General features: G+C 35.1%; 1 protein-coding gene across 1 annotated transcript in view; it reads left to right on the top strand.

Moving 5' to 3' along the window:
• The window catches only part of LOC149800947 (COP9 signalosome complex subunit 2), a 47,730-nt gene extending 28,446 nt beyond the window's left edge, over positions 1 to 19,284 (top strand). Inside the window, exons 7-13 of the mRNA XM_089955021.1 lie at positions 2,318 to 2,387; positions 6,968 to 7,067; positions 10,224 to 10,355; positions 11,727 to 11,824; positions 15,019 to 15,101; positions 16,069 to 16,127; positions 18,269 to 19,284. Coding sequence (XP_089811147.1) covers positions 2,318 to 2,387; positions 6,968 to 7,067; positions 10,224 to 10,355; positions 11,727 to 11,824; positions 15,019 to 15,101; positions 16,069 to 16,127; positions 18,269 to 18,413 — 687 coding nt within the window. The 3' untranslated portion in view covers positions 18,414 to 19,284. The remainder of the gene's footprint in view (positions 1 to 2,317; positions 2,388 to 6,967; positions 7,068 to 10,223; positions 10,356 to 11,726; positions 11,825 to 15,018; positions 15,102 to 16,068; positions 16,128 to 18,268) is intronic.
• The last annotated feature ends 268 nt before the right edge of the window (positions 19,285 to 19,552 follow it).

The raw sequence follows: 19,552 nt of genomic DNA, 5'->3' as shown, positions 1-19,552 counted from the left end.
TTATTATTTCTATTTGTGTCTGGTCAGCACAGTCACAGAAGATCCCTTGCAGATACTGTCCATTTTGGATAAGTCTCATGACTTTGATATGGATGGACTTTGACTTCGATTTTGGGCCATTTGGGTTTGGTTCCATATGTGGTTTTCCTGGGTTTCTTCTCCAATAGAAACATTGGCCACCATGTATAGCCTCGCATATATTGAAAAGTGGCATTAAGCCCACAAACCAGCACCATCACTCCACCTTTAATAGCTGTCTGTGGAGTCGGTCAGATCATACTTGTGATGCTTGTTTTACACTGGTCTGAATAGCATTGGGTAATGGCTTTGGCCAAACAGTTACTCTGGGCTAGCAAAAGAGCCAAGATGTGCTCTCCTAAGGATTTGGGTTCCATCAGTATTGCTGCTTATGCTACCTTAGTTGCCAACTTTTTTGAATCCCAGTTACACAAGACAGAAAGACTGCCAATTATAAAGAAGGTCAGGCAATCTTTGCCATCTTGAACCTCCCAAGCAGCCTTAGTGCCAGTGCTGATGATAGTGCCAAAGCCAAATTATTCCAGTACTGAATAACCGACTAGGCCAATACTGACACAGTAAAGCAAACCCATGTAAACCAGACCTGGACAATTAATCACTGTATATAGACCTTTGTGTGATTTGTCTCTTGATGATTGGTATCGGAATTCGTCACAAGACATCAGCCGTCACTTTGACCTTTACTCTCAATCATTAGGAGTGGGTTTAGTGATTGGTCTTCCCAGATCAATGGCACAGACCAGAACAAATATATATATTTGATTATATATGCAATTTTGACTTGTCCTAACCATTGACCATGGTCCATTTGTCCAAAATGGAACCTACTTTGTTCTCTGACATTGTTGAACAAGGCACCCTTTGAACAACTGTCTGGAGTCTCGCAGACTTTTCTTCAGTACAAGACTTGCTTCCTAGTGACTATATTTAGAAGGCAAAATTATCAGCTCATAAGGTTGAGGCAGTTACCACCAACATGTCATTGAAGCAAAACTGCTGCCTGGCTAATATGATTCAACCAGTGGAATGGAGGTCTGATAAGATATTCTTCAGCTTTTATCTCCATGACCTTTCATCCCAAGGAGCTTATTTCATAGTGGGATCTATACAGACCCTGACATTGGTAATTTCATTAGAGAAATGAAAATGGAATGCAAGCAGAATGCAGAATGAATCCAAATAAAATGGAGAGCACAAATGCAGAATGATGAAAGATCGACAAAAAAGTTTATAAAATTGACTGTGTTTCATCACTGGATTTAAAAATCAGTTATTTTCATACTGCCACTAAAGTTCCATGTTCAGAGCCCTCTTGCCTGATAATCTGGGATTAAATTCTCTAGACTGACTGGAAGTATTTCACTCATTTACTAGATGATAAAATGTTAGTGATAACTTTAAAATCAATATGCATATCCTAGACCATAAATGAAAAATGATGAGGTGGTAGCTAATATGCAGATGCAAATGGAATGCAGTCAAAAATAAATGGAATGCAGTCAGAATGAATTCAGAGTGCATTTCAAATGCAAATAAAGTGCATATGAAATACAGATAAAATGCAGATTTAGTTCATTTAACTGTTCAGGGTTTTTTTCAACAGCAATTCAGACTACCATTCCAGGTCACTCATCAGCATTGTGACGATGTGGGTTACTCACCTTCTAGAGGATTTGTGGAAGTGAGACTTGTCCTTAAGACTATCCATTCGTATGACCTACACTAACTCAAGCCAATGTTTCACATGAGATGTCAAGGTTCTTCAGATTGCATTTGGTGACCATAACCTGGGCCAACTTGGAGTAAAGGGAAGTAACTCAATCTTCATGTGACCAAGTCTCAGAAATTATTATGATTGGGTAATACATTTGAAGAAGAAACTAATGTTTGGAGTAAAATCAGTTTCCTCAATGATGCTTTTTTTTAATATGCCATCCCAGCTGTACTTCTGGTATAATAGTAGCAGATGATTCAGGGGATATCGTACCAATCACTCTTTTGTAGGGAAACTACATGGCTGACAACATTTTTGCTCTTTTATTGCTAATCCATGCCTAAAGCATGTCAAAAGATATGGCTAGCATTTTTTTATTTATTTTGGGAGGTTAGGATTTGCAAGACAATGAATGTTCTTACATGTTATGATCATGTAAATATTTTCAAAGAAACCTATTTTCAAAGATTATTTTCCAGAAATTGATGCTGAGAAGAAATTTAATATTTAATAAACAATCCAGTTGTTCAAGGTAGAAAAATGGAACTTTCTTCTTTTTTTCAGGCACTGTATGAGCAGTCTCTGCATATCAAGTCTGCTATTCCCCACCCACTCATCATGGGGGTTATTAGAGGTGAGACAGTTTAATTATTTGCATTGAAATTCCACCAAAGAAGGGCACAGAGAGATGGTTTTAATGTTTCTCGATTGAATATGTTTCTTGAACATTCAAATTTAAGCTCCACTAACATTTGAATCTAGCCTTCCTAGAGAAATAAAAAATGTTACCCCATCAGTAAAAAAAAATTGGTGACATTGTTAATTAAGGATCATGCAGGGTTTTGTTAACTTTGGTTGTTAATATTTGTTGACATTTATTCACATTTTCCCTGATTTTAGACTAAATTATTCTGACCTGGTAAATTGCAGAAGGTGACGTTGGTTTTTGTAGTATATTTTTACTTTTAAGCATTGATTGAAATTTTCACTTGTATTATGATCGTGATTTTTTATTTTGTTGATGCTTTTTTTGTCGTTTGCTGTAATTTCAGATATACCATGGTAATGAAACGTGTTAGTGCAAGAAATTTTAAGTCAGCGAGAACAATCTTGCCATGTGCCTCCTCTGCATAGAATGCACAATTCATTGCTTTGCAGCCATTCTAATTCTTCATCGTAAGGAATTTGGTGTACAGTACTGTATAACAGCGTGAAAGGTTGAAATAGATGTCACGTCAATCCATTGTGACATCCTTAGACTTCATCTAGAAACACCATCCTTGAATTGTGTATTTGGGGATACTTCAGTGACACCTACCCCTGGTAAAATTTTCTTGCTTTGCTGTCAACTGTTATTATATTAGGACAACTATTATTATATAGAGACAGCATCTGGTGGCAGTTTTTATGTATTCATGCTACACCCTTACCAAGCAATGCTCAAATTGTGGAGACTTGTTCAGGAGAATACTTAACATTTACAAGCTTTGGTGAGTTTTTATCCTGCTACTTGTCACATCATTCCAGTACAGGCTTGGAATTAAATGGAGAGTTTTCTCAATTTACATGCCTGAGCTTGACCTTAGTGCTTGTAAGTCAGGGAACCAGGGCTAAATTACTGACCTCACCTATGTGCTTTACCAGCCATCTTCTCCTTCTGTTGCTATCTCATTGACAATCTGCCAGTCCAGTCCTCCTTCCAGAAATACATACCAAGCAGTAATCTTTTGACAGGATTTACTGGCTGACCTACTTTCCAGATGTCCATCAAGCTGGCATTTGAGTCATCATCAATCATCTGTCCAAGTAACATATACCTTATATATTGCCCAACTTCCAGTCTAGCCAGTATGCACAATGTTGGTGGCATATCCATTTGAGAAATATCGCTGAGATAATGGCACCATCCTATTGCATAGCTGCCAACCCTGATGATTTTGGTGTGAATTTCACGACTTTTTCAGCAATTTATGGATTCATGCCGCATGCAAAAAAAATCACAAATTCCCCATTTCTCAATTATTTTAAATCTTTAATAAAATAATGGATTTCTCGTTAAGCACTAATTGTGATATTGGCAGTTGCCGAAATGGTCTGTTACTGATGGTTGCGATATTAGTGGAACTATAGTTGATTGGTACAGTTGGCCCGGTAGCAAGCATTTTAGAATATTTTAATCTATATGTATTAGAGTAGTTTTACAAATGCATTTGAGAGAAACTGGGGCCTAACCGGAATTTCGCACCATGCATGCACCGCAAACACTGATTTGGATTACCATTCGGCACTGCATCTTGAAAATGTCTTCACCAACAAGGAAAAAGAAATGTACAAAAAGTGAAGTTTTGTTTGGAATGTACCAAAAATAGGCCATGCGTTCAGCCATCATACACTGATATTCATAATGCTTTTTGCATGCAGTGTGCCACAAATTTTAGCATTGGTCATGGTGGCAGAGATGATGTGAGGAAGCACATTGGTAGCAAAAACCACATAGATGTTGGGAAAATTAAGAACTCAAAGCAGATTTCAGCTCTGGAATATTTTAAGCCATTGACGGAAGACCTGCAAGCTACCAATGCTGGGCTTTCTAGTGAACTCAGATGTCAGATCATTTACATTTGAACCCTTTGTCTATCTGGGTGTTGAATTTGTTATTCATCTCAACCTAGTTCCTCTCCCTTCCAAGCCATTATATTAAGTATCAAGTTTTCACCGCCAGTTTCCAACAAGGAGTGAATTTCCTTGAGAGTTTCTGCAACTGCTTGGTTTGCTGGATGCAGTGGCAAACTTGATCTATCTTGGCTGTCTTTTTAAGCACTCTCAAGGCAGATGGTTTTTCTGGCTAGCTCATCATGTTACAGTCTTGACCAACATAAAATGATTCTGGATTAAGTAACATGACGTCAGTGTCTTGGGGCAGGAATTCCTCAGGGGAAGTCCCAACCTGAGAGTATGGTTTGTATGGATGGCAGCTCATATGGTTGGGAGACTCACACTTCATCATCATTGACAATATAGTTTATATGGTTGGGAGACTCACACTTCATCATCATTGACAATATGGTTTGTATGGATGGCAGCTCATATGGTTGGGAGACTCACACTTAATCGTCATTGACAATATGGTTTGTATGGATGGCAGCTCATATGGTTGGGAGACTCACACTTCGTCATCAACAGCACCTAGAGTCTAGAGGAGAAATTTAGAAATAAAGGCTGTGATGAATGTCCTTGATTTCTGGAAAGATCAGCTTTCAGAAAAGTAATCTTTGTAATATTGGACAATTTGGAAGTAGTCACCTATCTCCTCCATTTTTGTAGAAGAATCACTTGATCTCTGTGTCCTGGTCTGGGACTTTCAATGCCGGTATTCCCAGCACAATGTTCTGTTCCAAATCAGACAGATTCTTTTCCAACTTAATGTTCTTGCTAATTCATTGTCAAGATGTTCACATTGTTTGATCTCCTCATCCATCATTGCATTTGTGTAATTTGGTGGAGTCTAATGATAGATCTCTTTGCAGTGAGGTGGAATCACAAACTGCCTACCTTTGTCTGGCCAGTCCTGGATGCAGAGGTTTGTGCTGTGGATGTTCTGTCGGTCATTTGGGACAGCTTTTGGGTCTGTGCCTTCCCTCCGACTGTTCTCAGTCAAGTGTCATTCAAAAGATAAATTATGAATGCTGATAACCTTTAATGTTTTCAAATCCAGTTCTGTCAATAAAAAAGCAAATATATTTGGTCCTTTATTTAATTTTAATTATGAAATGTGGTTAATTAATTGTATTTTAAAAATGTTCATCCATAGATCAGTCTTTTAATTGCTGCACCAAAACACAGAAATTCGCTTGTTTAAAGTAGATCTGTCACTGAGATGTTGTGAAGTTTTATGCCAACTTGTGAGGTTGTCCAGGCCCATATATACTGTGTTATTACTGCTACAGTTAAAACGTTCTTTTTTCTTAAAAATATTAAAGATGGTTCTTGCTGCCTGTACCTCAAAGTGACATTATCACCAGAACTTATGACACAAGTCATAGACATATATGTCACTACATGACATCACTGTATGTGGGTAGCACCAGACTGTGTGTCTATGATATTTGCATTCTCTAATGCATTGATGCCTTTTTGTGTGTGTGATTTGGATTTTTAACGTAGCTTTAACAATTTTTCATTCATATCGCTATGATGTCTGCAGTGTGACAGTTTATAGTGATGTCTAGCACTGGGGCTTCATGCTGCAGACATGTAGCATGATGTCCCACCCAGTCACATTATCCTGACACCAGGCTGACCAGTCCTAACACTAACCTCTTAATGCTGAGTGCCAAGTGAGGCAGCTGTTAGTACCATTTTTGTAAGTCTTTGGTATGACTTAGCCAGGGATTGAACCCATGACCTCCAACATCCGAGGCGGACACTCTAACCACTAGGCCACCAGGGCAGTTTTGGTGCCTTTGTAACATATACACTATACTTTCCAGTCCTAAATTAGTACAGAAAATTTTCCCATTAACCTTTATGCTCAGTACATATTTTAGCTTTCTGGAAGATTTGAAGCTTTTTTTTTTTTCTCTGGTGTATAATACAGGATGATGTGTAGTTGTCTTTCTTTCTGAATGCTCGTTTTTCCTGTCTGTCTGTCTGGGCATACACATTTTCTCTTCTGGAGCATAACTAACTGTTCAGGTTATTTGAACCCAACTGGGTACACCTGTCAAGTAAGCTAGGTACCTTTTTATTCTTGGAATTCTCCAAAATTCAGTTTGTTTTAATGTTATCATGGAATCAAGGTATAGCTTAAGTAGTACACAAATTGAGAGTGCATGACCATGCAATACAGTGGTTCTTAATCTTTTTGGTTGCAACACAGATTAGGTTTGTGGTATTAATCTTGCCACCTATCAGATACTATAAAACCACTTGGTTAGGAAATGTCAAATTATTAAGGTTGATCTTGGCAACACACTGAAAACAGCATGGTGACCCAGTTTTGGGTAGTGATCCTATATTAAGAAGCACTGATATGGTACTATCACAAGTAGTATAAAATTTGAGATTAGTGGACTATATTGTTCTTTAAGGTGAAGTCTTTAGATTAGGGGTGATACATCATCCCTAGATGGCTTTTGTTTCAATCCACTTTAAAAAATAGAATGAATCACATGTTGCAGCATCATTATTTGTTTCATTTTTTTTTCTTTCTAGAGTGTGGTGGTAAGATGCATCTCCGAGAGGGGGAATATGAGAAGGCCCACACAGATTTCTTTGAAGCTTTTAAAAACTATGATGAATCAGGAAGCCCTAGGTAAGATAAGACTCCAAAACTATGTGACTTTTTTTTCTCCATTGGTTGACATTCATGTCAGTTTTCATTGCCATAATTATTACAAACATTATTTTTCCAGCATTGTAACTGGCAGCTTCATCCATGATATAAACATTGTGTTGTCAACAATGCTTACAATTTACCCATTAGGATACCATATGTCTTACACTTGTACCTTGTGACTTACACCTAAACCATGTCATGCACCCATACCATGTCTTGCACTTGCACCTTTTGTCTGACACGTATACCTTATGTCTTACACATATATCTTATGTCTTACACCAGTACCTTATGCCTCACAGCTATACATGTCTTAACTTGTACCTTGTGACTTCCACCTAAACCATATCATGCACCCATACCATGTCTTGCACTTTCACCATATGTCTGAAACATATACCTTATGTCTTACACTTATAATATATGTCTCACTTTTACCTTATGTCTTACACAGTAACTTATGCCTCACAACTATACACGTCTTACACATATACCTTATGTCTTACACAATACCTTATGCCTCACAACTATGCACATGTCTGACACATATACCTTATGTCTGACACCTATACCTTATATCTTACACTTACAACTTATGTCTCACACTTATACCTTATGTCTTACACTTATAAGTTATGTCTCATGCTCATACCTTTTGTCTTACACCAATAACTTATGCCTCACAACTATACACATGTCTTACACTTAGGTCTTTCACCTATTTCCTATGCCTTATACCTATACCTTGTACCACTTGTACCTTATATCTTACACCTATGCCTTATATCTTGAACCAGAGATTCTCTACCTGTTACCCTAAAAACCTGTTGATTGGAAATAGTTCTGCCGCTTTCCAAAATCTGGTGGGAGAAAATACTGGATTCCACATTTATATCCTTCCTTCCTTCTGTCCTTTATGAAGCCATATCCTAGGGATCCTTTTTAACTTTACTGTTCATAGACCAGAAGAGCTTATGGAATGGTCTTTTGTCCCTCATCTGTCATCCATTTGTCATCCATCCATCTGTTAGTAAAAGTTTGTTATCTTCTGCTTGTAAGCTACTCAGAACATTGCTATAAGACTTTACACACACTTTCATCCCATGATCTTGTTGATCCTCAGTGAAACATTGGTCAAGTTGAAAATCTTGTTATTGCAACCAATGGTCATATTGATGTAGAGTATGATGTCCAGTTGGTCATAAATAAAATTGGTGGCAATCTGACCTCCACTATGGCTACCATGGCAGCCATGTTGAAAATCTCAGAGGGTCAGGCTGATACAGAGTTTTCAACAAAATGTCAGATTGGTCTAAATGAAAACTGTGCTTATCGGAGATACAGTGTGGCTGCCATGTCAGTCATATTTTTGTATGGCTACTTTTCCTACGTGAAAAGTCGTATTGACATTTCGTTTTACCAGAAGAGTGTTTATGGTGTTCAGTTAGTATTAAATACAAATGGTGCCAGTCTGCTAATACAGTATGGCTTCTGGCAGTCATCTTGAAAACCTTGTTCCTATGATAACTAGCTGATCCTAAATGAAAATGGTGCCAATTTGACATTCTATATGGTTGCTACAATGACCATCTGGAAAATCTTGTTGTTTTTATTCTTTGTGAATGGATGGTTGCATTGCATACATAATCCAAGTATATCAGAGATGGTTTCAACAGTTGGCAGGTAGAAAGAAGAAACAGTCTTCCCGTTGATTCCAGGAAATTCTTTTCTGCCAGTATAGCATCACCCCCATTTGAAGGACTCTTGTTTATTTACTTCAGCTCCTTTAGTTTTTAATGCATTGCCTTGAAAGTTTACTTGATTGTTGCAGAGACAGTTGAGTTAAGTATAGTGCAGTTTGAGGAATGCAAAATTATTTTTGAACCTAAGTAAGATTGTTTTAAATTGCCCCTATTTTTAAGTGACCTTCCCATAATTGGGTCTCTAGTTTGTGTCTTTTTTATGTTTCTCCAGTAATAACTGCATGGTTTTAAAACTTTTAAGTTTCTTGTAGAATGGAGAGTTGCATGTGAGTATGAATAATGAATTTTTTGAAAAATTACCATATTTTCAACTTTATTGTTTTCTCATATGACCATGCCTTTTTGTGTGATTGAACTTCAAAATCCATTGCACCATCTAAAATTGGCATTCACAATAGTTGAAACAAACATTCTTGAAAGTTCATCCTGTTTGTTTCACACTCTATAATGGACACTAATGAAAAGAGGTTTTTCAACAATTTGGATAATTTATTGAATGTATTTCAAAACGGGCAGTCATCTTTTACCATTAATATGATCTAGAGATTTGTCTGTGTTGGAAAATTATTTGTGTGTACATTGCATTAATATATATTCAGTTAGTTTTGTTTTGTGTTTGTGTATTTGTCAGTCTTAATAAATCAGGTAATAACACAATAAATAGCTATGAAAGGAAATGGATCTAAAATATCTTCCCCTTATTTCTTTGTTCATCCAGGCTTCCTTGTCCTCAATGCTTTCCTATATAACATGTTCACAACACCTCAGGGCATATTTATTTGTCTGTTTTCTTTTGAGTTTGGAGACTGCATCTGTTCCTGTTTATAGTCTTGTCAGAAATATGGAAAATACTGTTTATGTCTTTTTTTATTGATATAATTATGTTCTTTCCTATTGATATAATTATGTCCTATTTATTGGAATTATTTTAGTTATTTGAGACAGTACTTCAGAATAAATTAATGTAATGTTATACCTGAACACCATGGGGGGCCCTGAGTGGCCGAGTGGTCTAAAGCGCTCTCCGTTACGGATCACTGCCATCTCACCTCTGTCTGCGTGGGTTCGAGTCTTGGATTCAGCCAATGTGGGTATGTGAGAAAGCTTGCCAGTAGCTTCTCGTGGGTCGGTGGTTCTTTCCAGGGTTTTCCCGGGTTCTTCCTCCACCATTAATACTGGCCGCCATGTATAGCCTATCGTGTGCTGGAAAATGGCGTTAAACCCTACAACAACAACAACAACAACAACCTGAACACCATGTTGTATGTAACACTCAGTTAAAACGTCATGGACAAGCTCTTGTGAACCTATAGATTGTGTTGAAATCTAATGTATGGTATATAAGCATTTGTCTACATTCCTCTTTCAGGAGGACAACGTGCCTGAAGTACCTTGTGCTGGCCAACATGTTAATGAAGTCGGGGATCAATCCCTTTGATTCCCAGGAAACCAAGCCCTACAAAAATGACCCTGAGATTCTTGCCATGACAAACTTAGTCAGGTAACTGTCTGACATCAAACATATTCATATGACTGTCAATATAATATGTTCTAATTATTAAAACATCCTTTATTGAATAAAACATATTCATACGACTGACAATATAATAGTTTTTTATAATTAAAAAATCCTTTATTGAATAAAACATGTTCATATGACTGACAATATAACATTTTTTTTAAAATTAAAAAATCCTTTATTGAATAAAACATATTCATATGACTGACAATATAATAGTTTTTTTAAATTAAAAAATCCTTTATTGAATAAAACATATTCATATGACTAACAATATAATTGTTTTTTTTTTAAATTAAAAAATCCTTTATTGAATAAAAATTCACCGTATGAAGGTGAGTTTGATAATATATTGAAATGGGGTCTTAACATCATTCCTCATTGAAACAAAACGGAGGAAGTTTTTCCACCTGGCGCAATTTTATTAACAATATTTTATCAGGTGGTCACAATTTTTTGTTTTAATTTCACGTGTACAGATGGGAATTTAAGATATAATGAGTTGAATCATATATACGTAATTAAATTTGTTTACTTTTTTTTCGAAGTTATTTCTGACATTTTTCTGAAACATCAGACTTTAAATTAGGTTGCAGTTACTATCCTTGATCAGAAACAGATGGAAAGGAAAGGAGTTTCAAAGATATATTTGACTTTATGTTTATAAGTAAATAAATGTAATTTTTTTATTTCTTATTTTGTTATATGAAGGTGGAATTTACCTTTATCTACAAACTGTGTCAAGTATAATTGAAAAAAACTTTTAATTTATGATGTTTGCACAGTTGAAAAAGAAGGATGTCATATGATTCCTATGTGTACCCTGATTAGATGAGTCAGTATCATGAAGGTTTATTTTAATCTTTCTGATTAACAATTACAAAAAGTTTAAGTAATATGATGCTGTTTTATTAATGAAGAGCAGAATTAAACTGACCAGCAGCTTTAGACTTGGTAGTAAGGTGGGAGGGGATAGGTTTTACATTACCATTGTCTGAATTACTGCACTTATCATTTACTACCTTGCACTTTCTACAGGTATGAATATCATTTTCTAATTTAATCAAGTTGAGACCAATATCAAAATTAAAGTATTTAATTTGTTCAAAATGATTTTTCTAGACTTATTTATGACAGGGGTCTCAAACATGCGGCCCACCAAGTAGTATTAGGTGACTGCAATATGATTGGCATCATAAGGTGTCATGAGAGGTAACAAAGGTGGTGCGGCCCTTGGGCCAATGAAAATGCCCATATGCAGCCCTCAAGATGGTTTGAGTTTGAGACCCCTGATTTATGACATACAATCAGAACTCTGGAATTGTACAAATTATGATCTTTTCATATTTACAGTACATACCAGAACAACGATATTAGTGAATTTGAGAAGATTTTGAAAACAAATAGAAGTAACATCATGGAGGACCCATTCATTAGAGAACACATTGAAGGTAAAATATTTCATATACTTTATCAACATTGGGCTGTAACGTCATGCAGGTCTCGTTCATTATGGGACATTAGGAAAGGTAAAATATTTCATGTACTTTATCAGTGTTTTACAGTTTTATCTTTGTGCTTAAAGTATTCAAATATCATCAACAAAGCTGTTTGTTTACCAACAGTACATATTAAGGCACAGTATGATGGACAGTTATTATTTGCTTTTTTTTCAAGGTGACCAACAGTGCAAATTAGTGTATGTACATTATTGACTAATGAAATTTTGTGCAGTCTCCCACTGATTTCTTGATTTGTTGAAAATTGTCTCCATCGAATTTCCTGATTTGTTGAAAAATCGGCATCAAGGTAACAAAATCTAAAACATACTAAAAATATTCAGTTTAATTTGTTAATATCAGACATTTTTCTCTGATTTAAAGAGGAATTCTGCTTTTCTCCTGACTTGAATAAGATTTTACTTGATATAGTCCGTTTTTTATATCTCCGATCCAGTTTTGTAAAAATGGTCTTCCAGTCCCATTCCGCAATCCGCAATGTGCACTTGTAAATTATTTGCTCCATTTGTTTGTTAGCACTCGACTCTCGTACAAAGTATTCTGATTGGTCATAGGTTTAAATTCATTCAATGAATCGTGTAATGGAAATTAATGGCAATGGAAAGAAGAAGCATGCTTGCAAAACATGGCGTCCTGAGTTGTTGAGAGAGACCATGATGCAAAAAGTTTACATAAAGGTTTTAAAAAAATGTATGGAAATGAGAATGGCTGGAGCGAAAAGTTGATGGAAATTTAGTTTTTCAGTTTGTAAGAAAACTGAATGCTACAGGACTGGCATTTTGGGATGTCTGCAAGAAATATCTGAATTACGGTAATCGCGGTTGGAAGAGTTTGGAACAGCACCTACAAAAGAAGCTGCACATGGAAAAATTGAAGTTCAGAAGGCATCTTGAAAAAGTGCAGTTAATTACTATAAGAAGAAAGATTTCTTGTTTGAGAAAACAGATGTAGCTCTCTGTCAGAATACGCACACTGCATCTCGCCAATACAAGCACCAGCTTGAAAAGAAAAAGGCTGTCATTGGGAATGAAAAGAAATGATTGCACATTGAGCCAAAAAAGTTATTGTTGACAAAAATGAAGGCTAAAGAAATCTTTGCCAAAGTCGCAAAAAGAGCTCAACTGGTATATCAAAAGGTTGTGTCAATTAGAGAAAAAGACAAGTGAATATATGGGATTATTTGTATATAGTTGATGTACTTGGGTGTTTATTTTACAGATTTGTTATGAAAAGAGAGAAGTATTATATATTTGCTGCAAAAATTGACAAATTATTGTAACTTAATTACGATGTGAACACTGACATGCACATGAAATAACTTCAGCATCAGTAGTATTGGAGAACAAATTCATGTGACTATAAATATTGTGAAATTATTGAAGTCAAGTTGTACAATTTTGTAAGTTTATTAGTTTTTCAGATGATTGTTTTTGTTGATTTTATGATCATAAGTTCCACCAGCAGCAGTTTTTTATGAGTGTAAAATGTGTTTTAAGCAGGGGGACTTTAGATCCCCAGATCGGGGGTGCAGCCCCTTGAGACCCCATTAAAGGAGAACCCCCAACCACCCTTAAATATTTTTCAGCTTTTATTATGGAAGACCAAAATCATGTCTGTAATATAGAATTTGTGAGTGATGTGTGTCCCAGAATGATAGCAATGTATATACTCATTTATAAGTCCAACAGAAAGCAACAGACCCTAATCTGCCATCACATAATGCACTAGCAGATCAGGGTTTATGTTGTTGTTCTCCTGATTGGCCCCTCCCAAAAAAAAAAAAACTATATATCCAGATCAACTGGCATATTATGTGATAACAGATCTGGGTCTGTGCATTTGCAGTTAGACTTGACTTATAAGTGAGCATGGACAGTAATAGGAAAAGAATTACTTTTCCAAAGCTTTCTAAATTGATCATCATTTATCATGATTTGCAGTATCTCTTTTTGAGTTAAATGTAAGTGTAGAAATTCAGGAACATACAACCCATGATAAGCCAATCACAAAAAATGTGAATTTATAGTTCTTAAGATGCAGCAGAAAGATTTCTATTTTATAATTATCTGACCATACTAGTATGTTCCAGATGCAAGTGACTAAACTGTTGCTGCTATATATAAAAAATCAGTTCTTTTATGCTTATGATTTGAAATCTTCACAATTCCATTCTGATTATCCAAAATACCAATTACCTGAATTCTCAATACCATGTCCCCTCACCAATGAAAATGACTACATTTTCAGCATCATGTTGAAGCATCATGTAGTGCAGTGTAGAAGCCGTGTTACACTGGTGTTTTGTTGAAAAATCATGTAGTACAATATAGAAGTCATGTTACGTTGCTGTCTTGTTGAAGAATCGTGTAATGTAGAAGCCATGTTACACTGGTATCTTGTTGAAGAATCATATAATACAGTATAATAGCCAAGTGACTTTGGTGTCTTGTTGAAGCATCATGTAGTACAATATAGAAGCCAATTTACATTAATGTCTTGTTGAAGAATGGTGCAGTGCATTGTAAAAGTTGAGTTACCATAGTGTCATACTGAAGAATGGTTCAGTAGATGTTTGAGGCAAGTTACTGTGGTGTCATGTTGAGGAATGATTCCAAGCTACTTAAGTGTCATTTTAAAGAAATGATCTAGTATATTGTAGAAGCCAGGGTACTATGGTGTCATGTTGAAGAATTGTGCATTACAGTGCAGAAGACAAGTTACCATTGTGTCATGTTGTAGAATCATTTAGGGCAATATTGAAGTCAAGCTACTGTGGTGTCATGTTGTAAGAATGTCTAGTGTGATGTGGAAGCCAAGCTTGTATAATGTCGTGTTGTATGATCATGCAGTGTGATGTAGATGTCAAGCTATTTGCAGTGTCGTGTTTGAAGAATTATGCAATTTGTTGTAGGATGGTAATGTTCATTAATTTACTTGAAATCCTTTTGTATTCTTGTAAAACAATAATTAGAGTTCAATTATTTATCAGTATGCTGACACCAATAGTTATTACAGATTTAGGATCTGATTCACCAGTTCTAAAGGGGAGACATCACATTTAGCATCATAATAAAATCATGCAGGGACCTTGTTATTTACATGAAATGCCTTTCTCTATGTTTCAGATTTGTTAAGAAACATAAGGACCCAAGTACTGATCAAGTTAATCAAACCTTACACAAGGATACATATCCCTTTTATTTCTAAAGTAAGTACCTACACCTCTGGGCTGTTGACTTCTGAAGCGCAGATACTGTATTTAGCAAAGCTTGTAGAAAAAATAGGATATAATAGTTTCAGATGCACTTTAATATTTTGATTATGTCTTTATGTTTATTAAAGAGTGTATCTGTTGTCTGTCAAATCTATACTTTATAGCTAATATTTCTTGACAGCTAGCAATATTATCTATACATGCTTTTATGTCAAGGCCAACTGCAAACGAGATAGATCCTGTACTGCCATCCTATTAAGTGTCTATTAGATATTTAGATCAATCTGTCGATATTTGCCATTCAAAGGACTTTCTGGTTGACACTTTCTGAACTAGCTGTTAAATAAAAGCTGATGCTATCTTTTGTAATAATGGCACAGTTAGTCCCTTATCTTAGTAAAAGGATGGTATTTACATCAGGGTTCTTATGGTCTTTGAAGGTCTTTGACAGTTTGGGAAAAATGAGTTAGTATTTTCAAGGCCTTGAAAGTTTGGGAAAATCAGGCAGATTAAACAGAGGTCTTTAAAAGTCTTTGAAAATTGAAATGAACCCAAACATTGTTTAAAACAGCAACTGTAATAATGCGTTTAAAGCACTGCTGATGTCTGTTAAGAGAACAATTTATTTTGTGTTAAATCTGATGCATTAAATTACACATTTCTGAAATAAATATGAAGGTTAACCTATCTTCCAGATCATTATAAAGCAATTTTAGGAGATTAATTATAGTTTAAATTTCATCATTAAACAATATTATAGTATTTTGTATTCGTTGTTTTCTCATATAACATAACTTATATACAAAATGTTGGCAAAAATTGGTCTTGGAAATCTGTTTGTGGTCTTTGAAAGTTTGGGAAAAGTCTTTTATCATTCAGCATTCTGTATGAACCCTGTACATGCAAAAGTTTTAGCCAGTTTGACTGTACTCACATCTGCAATACATATATTTTATTACAGGAACTGAATATAGAACCGGTTGAAGTAGAAAATCTCCTGGTATCCTGTATTTTAGACAAGTAAGTTTCAAAAGCTCATCATTAGCCATGAACCACCACAAAAATACCCTTATGTTGAGATACACCAGTCTCTAATTTACACTTGTTTGTCAACCAAAAGAACCAGTCTGTAATTTATATATATAGAGATAAACTAATTGTTGAGTTATACTGAGTGATTGGATGATCAGTAGTAGTACAATAAAATACAAAACATTTTCATAAGTGTATGTACTGTTAGGGTGGGGCAATGAACAATTTTTGAGTTATGAATCATGGACAGGGTAAAGGTCAAAGAGAGAAAGCTGGTTGTATAAATAAATGAATTAACTTTGACCTGCAAAAAAGATGATCACACACACACATATGTATATGGACTTGGAAAGAAGTTAAAAGACGCCCATATTAATAGACACTGTAGCAACTGTATATACAGTGACTAAATTTAGAGACAGAAAGGCCCAGTGATGTACATGTGGTCGTTATAAGAGTACATGAATTGAACAACTTTGACTTTCATTATTGTGTTAATTTCTGAGTGTAGCTGAGTAAGTAGTGCAAGTGATCTTTAAATCGAGACACATTGAGACTTTGACCAAATGTTGTTTGCAGATTTGGATATATATATTTTGGGGTTATATTGCAAATGGACAGAGATTGTAATGAGATTCAGAGAGTGCTAAAGTTGCTAGAACTGATAGTTTGGATGGGAAAGTAGCCAAGTGTAAGAAAGCATGTTTTGCCTGGCTTAGTGTTTGGAATAAGATCTTTCCATAGATTGACAAAATTCAGTCTTGTGGAAAAACAACAGCTATATGTTGCAATAACCAATAGGGGGAGACTACTTTTAGTAGCAAATATATCACTGCCATTTTTGGGGGGTATAATTTATGCTGAAACACTTCCCTTCTTCTACATTCTCTTGTATCAAAACTTTTGATTGGACATCAAAAATAACAACCAATGGTGAAGCTTGAGACAAACTCTTAATATATCTTCAATTCATTCTTGATTCTGTTGCTGAGACATTAATTTCTCACAAAAACAAAATATTCCAAACATTTTAAACTTAAATATATGCAAGTTATATCAACAAGTCCTAATTTTTGTAACAACAGAAGTATATCAATCAAGATCTTTAGTTTAAAATTTAATTTACTTGAGAGAGAAACCAGTAATTAGTAAAATGATACACATAGGGTGATGCCTGTGACAAAACCAAAAGTGCGAAGTTTCAGTATTGCTGCCCCCATGTAAACCTTGTCTTTCATTTTTCCCCATTCTGAGAGTTTTCTGTCAGCTTGTATTTAGTCAATTTATTTTTTTCCATATTAATTCATTTTGAGATCAGATTAATACATGACCAATTGTAGTGAAGTTGAGTTTATATTCAGGCAAGTACAACAGTTAGGAAACCATCTACTACTTCTGTCAATAGGAGGAATATTTTAGTTGTAGGCAAGTTGTATTTGTTATTTATTTTAATTATTCTGAAAAAAAAAGATTAAACTTTTTTGAAGGAAAAGGATCAGGAATTAATTTTTGCTATGCATGAGCAATGAAGCCAAATTAGACATAATTAAGCGTTATTTGTTTGTTGTGTGTGTATGTACCATGTAGGAGGGAGGGGTACTGTACGTTTTAAAACTTTTGAGAATGTGCTTCAAAAATAAGTCTTTGCTTACTGAACTGAAAGGAATGATAATAAGTTTTTAAAAAAGAAAAAAATCCCACATTTAACATATTTATGGAGGGGGGATTGACCACTGGCATGAAGTCATACTGCCCAAATTACTTCTTTTTTTGCAATCAACCTTGTTAAAGTTTTATATGGTGCAAATTATTTTTTATTTGTTCAAAAGTTTAAAAAATCATTGGTTATCCCCTACTATATGTCAGTGGTGTAAAGAATGTGAAAAATTAAACTCAGTGGCAACCACTGGTTCTTCTAATCTGGACATTTAGCAACTTAAGTGTGCCCAACATGCTTCTGGGAGAAGACTGCATCTTTTGCTTGTGGGACTCCTGGTTTTAAAATTCGAGTGAGACCTCTGATAAGAAAAGATGATAATACAAATATGTATGAAATAATTTTATGAAACCCAGTTTGTGGCTATATCAGAAATTGTACTACACTTTGTTGATTATGCTTGTTGTTTCAGCACAATCCATGGGCGTATAGACCAGGTGAATCAGGTTCTAGAGCTTAACAGAGAGGCACTTGGTATTGCACGCTATAATGCCCTAGACAAATGGACATGCCAGCTTCAGTCCTTACAACAAGCAGTGGTCAACAAGATTGCATGAAGACAATATGGACTGAGTCTGATCAGAAATGTATACTGTCTGTGGGCTTAACAGCTTTCAGTGTTTAGTTCTTTTGGTACTCCAGTAACTCAAGTGCTTGTATCCAAGAGACTTTATAAAAAATAAAGATGGATCTGATGATACAGAATTGAAAAAAGTATTCTTGCATTGGAATATTCACCACAGTTGAATCTGCCTACTTATGTGATTGTTTTAAAAATAAGATTATAGAATAATTTATACAGTATTCATTAAGTCAGTAATAAGAGACATCCTTTTCCCATAAAATTCATTCAGTACTAGTTCTAAAGGACTGTGAATTTTATTTGTTGTAGAAAGTTTCTTGTATATGCAGAAATTGATTATTTTGTCTGTACATAACATTGTGGATTAAAGAAAGGTTCAATTTCTTCCACAGAAGGATTGTTTGTTCTTTAGAGGGACATGACATTCATGGTTTGTAGCAGCCATAAAATCTCCAAAAATTGGTAGCCTCCAAAAATAGATATATAACTAATATTCACCCTAGTGTGAAGACAAAATTTGGTTTCTTTTATTACTTTCAACCTCTAGCATCATAATATGCTGTTATATAAGATCAAATAGGTTTTTAGAATAAAATGGAGGTAAGGGAGAGATTATGCAACTTTACCTGCTTGTTTGGTGAAAAAGTGCTAATTGCCTTTAATTTTCAACAGTTTTCTCTCTTAGAGAATCTCAGAGATACATGCAGTTAACAAGCACAGACTTTGGATGTTGCTATTTACTGAAACTGAAATTATTTTGTGAAACTAAAACCTAAAAATAAGGTGTCAGTATATACAGTCATTGATGTTATCGAGGAGAATAAATCCAAGCTTTTTCCACATTATTTCTCTTTTTTTAACTTATATTTTCCTCATGCTGTTGACCAGAAACCTAAGTATCACTTTTTCCAACTGATGCTGTCTTTGACAGATTTGCTAAATCAAAGATGATATTTTTGTTGCTATATCAACTAAAGCAAATTAATTGCAATCACTTTAGCATAGTCCTGCACACATTTCTTTCCTCTGACTTTGATTTGGAGTTAGCAGCATTAAAACCATTTAGTCTTGATACATTGTGGAGGTTATGCAAAAAAAAAAAAATTGACTCGT

This window comes from Sinohyriopsis cumingii, chromosome 4, assembly GCF_028554795.1.
Source record: "Sinohyriopsis cumingii isolate HCF-2022 chromosome 4, ASM2855479v2, whole genome shotgun sequence".
Classification (NCBI taxonomy): Eukaryota; Metazoa; Mollusca; class Bivalvia; order Unionida; family Unionidae; genus Sinohyriopsis; species Sinohyriopsis cumingii.
The sequence above is the reverse complement of the archived record's forward strand: the minus strand, read 5'-3'. Positions and strand labels throughout refer to the sequence as shown.